The sequence below is a fragment of the Enhydra lutris genome, unplaced genomic scaffold (assembly GCF_002288905.1).
Source record: "Enhydra lutris kenyoni isolate GAN:26980312 unplaced genomic scaffold, ASM228890v2 scaffoldscaffold38, whole genome shotgun sequence".
NCBI classification, from domain to species: domain Eukaryota; kingdom Metazoa; phylum Chordata; class Mammalia; order Carnivora; family Mustelidae; genus Enhydra; species Enhydra lutris.
Genome location: NW_019154122.1, coordinates 15,704,930 through 15,715,091, shown reverse-complemented (window position 1 = coordinate 15,715,091; position 10,162 = coordinate 15,704,930). Strand labels below are relative to the sequence as shown.

At 55.6% G+C, this 10,162-nt stretch overlaps 1 protein-coding gene across 2 annotated transcripts; it reads left to right on the top strand.

The window, feature by feature from the left end:
- The first annotated feature begins 840 nt into the window (after positions 1–840).
- On the top strand, positions 841–9,733 carry LOC111154770 (taste 1 receptor member 1). 2 transcript variants are annotated; one of them, XM_022514667.1, is made up of 6 exons: positions 841–1,031; positions 3,280–3,586; positions 5,922–6,683; positions 7,111–7,323; positions 7,637–7,757; positions 8,742–9,733. In XM_022514667.1, exons 1-6 carry the CDS (start codon positions 841–843, stop codon positions 9,671–9,673), a joined length of 2,526 nt encoding a protein of 841 aa, XP_022370375.1. In that variant the 3' UTR covers positions 9,674–9,733. The 2 variants fall into 2 exon arrangements, with proteins under 2 accessions (XP_022370375.1, XP_022370376.1); XM_022514668.1 differs by lacking the exon at positions 5,922–6,683.
- Positions 9,734–10,162: the final 429 nt, after the last annotated feature.

The following is a 10,162-nucleotide window of genomic DNA, read 5'->3' as shown; positions in this document are numbered from 1 at the left end:
TTTCAGTGTCAGAAAACAGGCTGGGAGGAGGTCAACTCAAAGCTATGTCTCATTTAGTAAACTGAGGCCCGGGTAAAAAATTCTAAGATCCACAGCTCTCAGGGCGCCTGGGTGGCTCCGATGGTTAAGCGTCTGCCTTAAGCTCAGGTCATGATCCCAGGGGCCTGGAATCGAGCCCCGCATATGGCTCTCTGCTCAATGCAGAGCCTGCTTCTCCCTCTCCCTCTGCCATTCCCTCTGCTTGTGCTCTCTGGTTCTCTCTCTGTCAAATAAATTAAATCTTTTAAAAAAATAAATAAAATCCACAGGAGCCTCCACATTCTGTCCCCCAGAGAAGCTTTGTCCCTGCCTCCTGTCTCTGACCACCATCCCCCCAAATGCCAGGGCTCCGTTTCTCTGTTTCTTTAAGTAGGATCAGTGCCCAGGGTGGAGCCCAGCATGGGGCTTTAACCCAAGACCCTGAGATCAAGACCTGAGCCAAGATCGAGAGTCAGCTGCTTAACCCAGGCAGCCAGCCAGGTGCCCCTGGGGCTCCCTTTCTGAGCCAGGTGAAACCACAGGCACCAGAGCAAGGACAGAAGCCACAAGCATGCCAAGGAAGGGTCAGTGGCTGCCACCTGGTTTGCATCCGTGCCTTCCCCCTGCCCAGTTCCTGAGAAGGACCACAGGCCCAGAAGGCCAAGGCAAGCAGCCAGGCTCCTATGACTGGGTTCCAGCCCCACCCCTGACATAGGCATGAAATTGGGAAGCATCTGGGCGGCTGCTCTCCATTCTATTTAAACGGCAACGTGGTCAGAGAGCTCTGCTCGGCCATGCCAGGCGCAGGAGCGTTTGGCCAGCATGTCACTCCTGGCAGCTCACCTGGTCAGCCTTCTGCTCTCCCTCTCCTGCTGCTGGGCCCTCAGCTGCCACAACACAGAACTGTCTCCTGACTTCAGCCTCGCCGGGGATTACCTCCTCGCAGGTCTGTTCCCTGTGCACTCTCACTGTCCGGGGGTGAGACGCAGGCCCACGGTGACTGTCTGTGACAGGTGAGTGAGGGGTCCTGTATCTAAAAGGCCCTCCTTGGTGAAGACCATGCCCTTTCTGCCCCTGGGGCTGCCGCCTGAACCACCTCCAGTCCCTCGCCATCCTACAGCCACCACCTTCAAGCCCTGGCTAGACCTTCCCTGGCACCCGTTCTCGTTCTTCCTCCTCTTCCTCTCCTCCTCCTTCTTCTTCTCCCCCTCCTCCTCCTTCTACTTCTTCTTCTTCTTCATCTTTTTTTAAGATTTTATTTATTTGACAGAGAGGGAGCAAGCACAAGTAGGGGGAGGGGCAGAGGGAGAAGCAGGCTCCCCACTGACCAGGGAGCCCAATGTGGGACTCAGTCCCAGGACTGTGGGCCACGACCTGAGCCAAATGTAGATGCCCAACGAACTGAGCCACCCAGGAGCCCCTTCCCTGGCACTTCTGCTCAGGTTCCACTTTGTAATATGTCATTTTGTCCTGGCTATTAGAGTGCTTTTTTTGTAATCCCCTTCCAGTTGTTTCTAGGCTTTGTGACATAAGGAGGTGACAAGGATTAAGCAAGCATGGGCATGCCTGGGTGGCTCAGTTAAGTGTTTGCCTTTGGCTCAGGTCATGATCCCAGAGTTCTGGGATCAAGTCCCTCATCAGGCTCCCTGCTTGGCAGGAAGCCTGCTTCTCCCTCTCCCACTCCCCCTGCTTATGTTCCCTCTCTCGCTGTCTGTCAAATAAATAATATCTTTTTTAAAAAAAAGAGGATTGGGGCGCCTGGGTGGCTCAGTGGGTTAAGCCTCTGCCTTCAGCTCAGGTCATGATCTCAGGGTCCTGGGATCAAGCCCCATGTCGGGCTCTCTGCTCAGTGGGGAGCCTGCTTCCCCCTCTCTCTCTGCCTGTCTCTCTGCCTACTTGTGATCTGTCAAATTAAAAAAAAACAAAACTTAAAAAAAAAAAGAGGATTAAGCAATTATGACTTTTCCTGCCTTCCATGCCCTCCCTGCTCCTCTCCAGGTTCAAACTCCTGAATCTCCCAATGACAAGCCTGGTTTCCCATGAGGAGTAAGGGAAAGCAGTAGATGCTCTAGGAGTTTAGTAAACATATCTTAGATCGGTGCCTTGCCTTCCTGAAGTTGAGAGTCGGTAAAGAAAAACATCTGCTTTTCTCCTAAAGAAGATAAGCTGTTTGCCAGCTGTGCAAGTCGAAGATTTGGGATGCTCGATGACGGACTGGGACTCAGTGGCAGGATGCCTCAAACATAAAGCACATCTGAGATTCACACAGGAGGAAGGTTCTGGAAAGCCTAGTGCAGGAAGACTGGCCCCAAGAGCTACAGCCAGGGAAGAGAAGATTTGGGGAAGAGGAGACACGTGGACACCCACTTCTGAAGGCATCACGGTGGGAGGCACTGAGTTTCCTCTGAGGGACTCAAGGACAGAAGTGATAGAAATGATGCAAGACCCTTCCAGCAGGCACAGAGGGTGGGAGGGGGAATGTGCCTACACACTCTTCAGCAGACCTGAACCATGTCCCTGTAGGGACGCAGCCAGTAGTTCCCAAGAGGCAGTGAGGAACACAGGCCCTCACCACATTCATGAGTGTCCTGGTGAGAAGCACTAGTTAAACAAGGTTAAACAGGTGTGTGGTTAACTTTTTGTGTCAGCCTGACTAGGGTATGGTGCCCAGTTGTTTGGCCAAACACCTGGCTAGATGCTGCCGTGAAGGTTAACATTTAACTCAACACGGTGAATAAAGCACATGGTTTTCCGTCATGTGGGTGGGCCTCATCCAATCAGCTGAAGACCTTAAGAGAAAAGATTGAGGTCCCCTAATAAGGAAGGAATTCAGCCTTCACACTCAAGACAGCAGCATCAGCCACGGAGGACATTTCCGGCCTGCCCTGCACACGTCAGACTTGTTGGCCCCACAACCACGTGAGCCAATTCCTTAAACCACCTTCCTTCCTCTCTGTATATCCAGTTGGCTCTGTTTCTCTGGAGAACCCGAGCCACAGCAGGTGTCTCTGATACCGGACTTCATCGGCCTTCCAGCGCTAATATGCTTATCCGGGGGGCATGGTTTGCGGTTTCTCCAACTTGTACCCCCCCACCCCACCCAAAGGCCTGTTAACACAACTGTGTGTATGGCACAGGGCCCACACTGAGGTCACGGTTATGGGCACCAGACAGATGACCTCCGAGTTTCCTTCCTACCCTCCAGAGAGTGTTGCAGCGAGGCCCCGCTCTTCTTGGCTCTCAGCTTGGCTCTCTCCACAGACCCAACAGCTTCAACGGCCATGGCTACCACCTCTTCCAGGCCATGCGCTTTGGCATCGAGGAGATCAACAACTCCACGACCCTGTTGCCTAACGTCACCTTGGGGTACCAGCTGTACGACGTGTGCTCCGAGTCGGCCAATGTGTATGCCGCACTAAGTGTGCTCTCCGTGCTGGGGACGCATCGCGTAGAGGTCCAGGCAGACCCCGCCCGCTACTCCCCTGCCGCATTGGCAGTCATTGGGCCTGACACCACCAGCCACGCTGCCACCACCGCAGCCCTGCTGAGCCCCTTTCTGGTGCCCCTGGTAAGCTGGGGGCCCCGCAGTGTGTCCACCTCCCCTTCTGGCAAGTCCAGTTGCGGCTGGGGTTGGTGGGCTGGAACTGCTGGGCCCCAAGGCCAGTCTGGCCCCCTGGATCTTCTGGGTGGTCACCACTCATGAGTCACATTGCAGGGGGCTCTGCCCTGTCACAGTCCTGGCGCCACCATTTCTTCCTCCACAAGTGCTGCTTCCAGACCTTCTTGCTTCAGTGATCCTGAGAAAACCCATTCTCGTTTGAAAGCACTGCCCTTCACTCTCCTCCCACCACTGTCTTCTTTATGAAGAATGGAACACCCTTTGTTTCCTGCCCCACAGACTTCTCCACTTCTCCCCTGCCCTCCTTCTTCTTCCTGCCTTCCTCTCCTCGTCCAGGCTCAGGCTTAGGCTCAGAGAGGTGTGGTCCACCACTCAGAGGGCTGTACCCCAGGCCTTGCACCCTCCTCTGCTTGTCAGCCTTTCCCAGGCTTCCTCCTCTGCCTGAAAGCCTGTTAGCTGGCCTCCCCATCTTTTAGGCACCTCCCCTCCCAGCACTGTCCTCCCTCTGCCCTCTTTCCACGGAAACTTACCTGCAGGACCTTCTAGTCTTGTTTGCTTCTCCCTCTTGCCATTTGCTTCTCAACCTCCTGCCCTGGCCGCTGTCCCACCACTCCTGCTCTTGTTGTGATCTGGAGGGCTTTCTCGGTCTCCAAATCCAACAAATGCTTTTCAGTCCCTTTTTACCTGACAGGACAATTCTGTGACATTCTTGACCGGTCCTTTGATGACATTCTTTCCTCAGCATTTATGACCTACCCTCTCTTACTTATGGCCCCTCCTCCTCCTTCTCAGTCTCCTTTAGAGAATCTCTCCCATCTCTTCTGAAAAAGTGGATGATTACCAGAGTACAGGATGCTCCCTTTCCCAAGCAGGCATTGGGAGTAAAAAAATTTCCTCTACTGTTCAAGATTCTTCTGGCTGGTCTAAACATTAAATTGACATGAGACAGATTAACAGGAGAAAGTCAAAATTACCTATGTATAGGGAATCCACATAAACATCAGCGGTTCAAAGACGGGTAAAATAAGGCTTATATGCTATTCTGAACTAAGGAGAAGCTGGTAGGGGTCTGGGACTTCAAAGGAGAGGAACACAATTCATAGGAAGAGAAAAGAGAGTAAATGTTTAGTAAACAAATGTTTGCCAGGCCTTCCAGAAACAAAGGGACATAGAGAGGAATTTTATAACAAATTGGACTTTGCTAAGATTCCCCCCTTCCCACCACACCTAGTTCCTATTATATCGTAGTTCTCCCTGGTGACAGTTTCCTAACCTGGAGATCTAAATTCTTTCAGGCAGTTAGGGGAAAGGTCAACATTTCCTCCTGAGTCTTTTGTGCTTTAATTATTTCAAACTGGAAATTAGCCCACGTGCCAAGGTGGCATATCTTGGGGTAATTCATTCAGAACCCCTACACAGGCCATGAGTCCCATGGCTCAATTTCCCATTCTCTAACTTCTGTCCTGTGTTCTAAGCTCTGAGCCTCCTTTCTGGAAGCTCATCCAGGGTCTCCACTGCATGGACACAGCAGGCCCCAAACTAAGCTCACCTCCCCAGAAAACTGGGGTTTCTTTCTTCCTGCACCCCACCTCCTGCTTCTCTACTCAAGCCAGGAAATGGGCAGGCCCACCTACATTCCTCTGCCCCCACCCCCACAGTTAGCCCATCACCGTGGCCTCTGCATTTACCTTCTAAATGCTGCTCAGTCCGTCCCCTCTTCTACCTCACCACTGCCACAGCTCTAACTCAGACCACCAACTTCTGTCATCTAGACAGTTCCATCAGCCTTCTAAGGGTTCTCCCGACTCTGGTCTTGAGCCTTTTCTAACATGTTCCTCATTGAAATCGGAGATTCATTCCTAAAGCACAAATTGGACCATATCACTTCTCTGGCTAAACATTTAGGGGCTCCGCATGGCCTATAGATAAAGACCAAGTCTCTGAGCCTGACAATTAAGGCCTTCTGCCCTGACCAGACAGACTGACTTTTGTGCTCCTTCTTCCAGACAGGTCATCTGCCTCTAACCTCCTGGGTCATTTCACTCCCTCTGTGCAGCTTCTGTTCCCTTCCCCTTTCTCTCTCAGAACTTCCCCTTGGGTTTCTGCCTCTTCTCCAGATGTACCTTGTCAGCCTCCTATGTCCAGCGGAGCTCTCCTTGAGGGCCAGGGCAGGAACCAGGTGTCCCTCCTCCCCAGGTCCCAGTACCCAGCAAAGGGCCAGCAGTGGGGGGGGGGGCTGAGTTGAGACTGATGCCACTGAACTTGCTGAATGGAACCCCCACAGGTCAGCTACGAGGCCAGCAGTGGGATGCTCGGAGTGAAGCGGTTTTACCCCTCGTTTCTGCGCACCATCCCCAGTGATGAGCGCCAAGTGGAGGTCCTGGTGCTGCTGCTGCAGAGGTTTGGGTGGGTGTGGATCTCGCTGGTCGCCAGCGACGGCGACTACGGGCAGCTGGGGGTGCGGGCACTGGAGGAGCTGGCCCCCCAGCAGGGCATCTGCATTGCCTTCAAGGACATCATACCCTTCTCTGCCTACCCGGGGAGTGAGAGGATGCAGGCCATGATGCTTCGCCTGGCCCGAGCGAGGACCACCGTGGTGGTCGTCTTCTCCAGCAGGCAGCTGGCCAGGGTGTTCTTCGAGTCCGTGGTGCTGGCCAACCTCACCGCCAAGGTGTGGATCGCCTCAGAGGACTGGGCCATCTCCAGACACATCAGCAGCGTGCCCGGGGTCTGGGGCATTGGCACGGTGCTGGGTGTGGCCATCCAGCAGAGGCTTGTCCCTGGCCTGAAGGAGTTTGAAGAGGCCTATGTCCGGGCAGCTAAGGGGCCCCAAGGGCCTTGCTCCGAGGGCTCTTGGTGTAGCAGCAACCAACTGTGCAGGGAGTGCCGGGGTTTCACGGCACAGCAGATGCCCACGCTCGGAGCGTTCTCCATGAGCTCTGCCTACAACGTCTACCGGGCTGTCTACGCAGTGGCCCATGGCCTCCACCAGCTCCTGGACTGTGCCTCTGGAGCCTGTTCCAGGGACAAGGTCTATCCCTGGCAGGTAAGGTAGCCCAGCCTCTGGCACCCTGAAACAGGGTGATTACCTGAGGCAAGCGGAGTGACCACTCTCTGGCATAACTAGGTACCGTGGTAGGGGACAAAGGCCACTGATCAGAGGACTGATGTCCTCGCTTAGGCTTCGCTTCTCTGAACCTCAGCCCCTCCCACTCACCATGCTTCAGATCCAGGACTAAAAATCAGTGTAAAGGAGGTCCTCTGTTAGAAGCTTCCTCTCAGGAGGCTGGTTGGGAGGGTTGGGGGGCTTCCTTGGAGGAGAAGGAGGGCTCTGAATTTCCAGATGGACGGAAACCACCTCAATAGAAGCACAAGGCCCCAGGCACTTGCTTCCTGAGCCTTCTAGGTCTGGGCGACTGAGAAGGAACAGTTTTTGCCATCTAGGGCAGCTCCCTGATCCCTGTTTATTTCAGCTTCTGGAACAGATCCGCAAAGTGAATTTCCTTCTACACGAGGATAATGTTATATTTAATGACAACGGGGACCCTCTCAGCAGCTATGACATAATTGCCTGGGACTGGAGTGGCTCCAAGTGGACCTTCAGGGTCATTGGCTCCTCCACAGGGCCTCCAGTTCAGCTGGACATAAACGAAACCAAAATCCGGTGGCACGGAAAGGACAACCAGGTAAGAGGTATGGTCCCGCACCAGGGGACTGCCTTATGGGCAGCCTGGAGCCTGGGGATGCTCTGGACACAGCTTACAAAGAGCAGGAGGGGGATCCCAGGTACTAGGCCGACAAGGCTCTATCCAGCCCTGCCAGGGCAGCCCCCCAGGCAATACCCAGGTGGTTGACTGCTGCTGGTTTACAAAACCAGGGGCTCTGCCCTGGGAGTGAGCAGTGAAAACAGATGCACAGAGACCATTGCCCACTCTACATGTGAGCGCCCCTTCACCTGAGCCACTCTGTATGGTTAAAAACACCTGTGCCTTCTTGCAGGTGCCTAAGTCCGTGTGCTCCAGCGACTGTCTTGAAGGGCACCAGCGAGTCATTGTGGGTTTCCACCACTGCTGCTTTGAGTGTGTGCCTTGTGAGGCTGGGACCTTCCTCAACAAGAGTGGTGAGTACCCAAGAGAGTGGGCGGTGCCTGGGCACTCCTAGGGTCTGTAGAGCAGACGAGGGGATCCCCCTTGGGTCACACATGTGCAAAACCGGGCCTTGCTCACTTCGCTGCCAATCAGGTGTGGGACGGAGAACACCTGCCACCAGACTGAATTCCGAGGAAGCAGAAAGAAACAAGCAGTTGAAGTCCTCAGACCCACCATGCCTTTTACTAGAGAGCTCCCAGCCCAACTCCTACAGGAGCAATTTTATCCTAAATTCAACGTCTTTATGCAAACAGATGTAGCTATGTTCCCTTGGACCCTCCCATGCTACCTGTGCAAAGTCCCTTCCATTGCCCATGCTGAAGACAGTCAGCACCTTGAACAGCTTGGCCTGAATGCGGACACTGTTGTATCTGCAGCTGAAGAATCAACGTATTCCACCCAGCGATGGAAGGTCAAGATCAGAGAGCAAATTGGGGTAGCTAAGGGCTCAGCCCAGAGCTGGATCCATGAGCCACATTCTTTCCTTTCACATGTCTGTGGGCATGGAAATGTGTCTCTTCTGTTCTCAGAGTCAGAGAAACCACAGAGTGGCAGCACAGGAAGGTGGATTTGGTTAAGGGAAGTGCTGGGGAGGGATGAAAATGCCCTTTCTCCAGGGCTGACTGCTCCTATGGGATCATAGCCTCACTGGCATGTGGGCAGAGTCCCCAGAGTGAGGTTCTCCCTAAGGACCTCTTGGTTTCCAAGCCCAGGGGTTCATGAGCTAGTTAGAACCTACCCAAGCATCTCCCGAATCTGTAATTCATACAGGCATCTTGAAGAAACACTTGGCCTGGGGACCACACCCAGGGCCACCCCCATCTATCTCACCGTGCCCAGTAGCGCCCAGCTCCTGTGGGACAGCCCTCCCAGCACCCAGCAGGCCTATGTGGCCTCCCTTCCTCACTCCTGTTCTGCTCATCTAGCTCTCAGGAGCCTTCTGGCTTTCCTTCCAGACCTCCACAGCTGCCAGCCTTGTGGGAAAGAAGAATGGGCACCTGAGGGAAGTGAAACCTGCTTCCCACGCACCGTGGTGTTCTTGACTTGGCGTGAACCGATCTCTCAGGTGCTGCTGGCAGCTAATTCGCTGTTCCTGGTGCTGGTGACTGGGACTGCTGGTCTGTTTGCCTGGCATTTAGAGACCCCCGTGGTGAGGTCAGCTGGGGGCAGGCTCTGCTTCTTCATGCTGGGCTCCCTGGCAGGGGGCAGCTGTGGGCTCTATGGCTTCTTTGGGGAGCCCACCCTGCCCACATGCTTGCTGCGCCAAGGCCTCTTCGCCCTCGGTTTTGCCATCTTCCTGTCCTGCCTGACAATCCGCTCCTTCCAACTGGTCTTTATCTTCAAGTTTTCTGCCAAGGTACCCACCTTCTACCACGCCTGGGTTCGAAACCGTGGTCCCAGCCTATTTGTGGGCACCAGTTCAGTGGCCCAGCTGCTCATCTGTCTGACTTGGCTTGCGGTGTGGACCCCGCGGCCCACCAGGGAGTACCAGCGCTTCCCTCAGCTGGTGGTGCTCGACTGCACAGAGGCCACCTCAGTGGGCTTCATGTTGGCTTTCGCCTACAATGGCCTCCTGTCCGTCAGCGCCTTTGCCTGCAGCTACCTGGGCAAGGACCTGCCAGAGAACTACAATGAGGCCAAATGCGTCACCTTCAGCCTGCTCCTCAACTTCGTGGCCTGGATCGGCTTCTTCACAACGGCCAGCGTCTACCAGGGCAAGTATCTGCCCGCGGTCCACGTGCTGGCGGCGCTGAGCAGCCTGAGCAGCGGCTTCGGCGGTTATTTCCTCCCCAAGTGCTACGTGATCCTTCGCCGCCCAGAGCTCAACAGCGCGGAGCACTTCCAGGCCTCCATCCAGGACTACACGCGGCGCTGCGGCTCCACCTGACCGCGGAGGCGGGCAGGGCCAGCCCAGGGATGGGGGTAAGGGGCGGGCCTGACACCTCCTCCCGCTCGGGGGTCGCGGGGCGAGCTAGGCGCGCGTGCCCTGCGCTCTCCGGGAGGCCCCGAGACCAGCAAGGTGTACGCTCGCGGAGTCCAGCCCAGGCTCCGGGCTGCCAATAAAGCGGTGAAATGTGCGTCCCGGCTGCGCTTGCTGTCTGGGGCGAGGGTGGGGCGCTACCACCCCCAGGTCGAGGCCGCGGCTGGGCCCAACCGCAGCCGGAACCCCCGGACGCAGCCAGAGCCGGGCGAAGAGCCTGCGCCCAGCTGGGCGTTGCCAAGCAACTCCGGGAGGCGAGCCCGACGCCGAGAGAACTGGGCCCGGCCCTCTCGCCCCACCCCATTGGCCGTTCTCTGCCTGGCCTCGCCCCGAGGGCGGGGCCAAAGCCCTGCGCCTCTGGGTCTTTCGCTCCGTCCGGCGCGCCCTGACGTCACG

What these genes read in the sequence shown, in the direction of transcription:
- LOC111154770 (XM_022514667.1), top strand. Translation starts at nt 841, where the DNA reads ATGTCACTCCTGGCAGCTCACCTGGTCAGCCTTCTGCTCTCCCTCTCC. An exon ending in GCCCCTTTCTGGTGCCCCTG is followed by an intron (nt 3,587 to 5,921) that starts GTAAGCTGGGGG and finishes GAACCCCCACAG; the next exon opens with GTCAGCTACGAGGCCAGCAG. An exon ending in GACCTTCCTCAACAAGAGTG is followed by an intron (nt 7,758 to 8,741) that starts GTGAGTACCCAA and finishes CTTTCCTTCCAG; the next exon opens with ACCTCCACAGCTGCCAGCCT.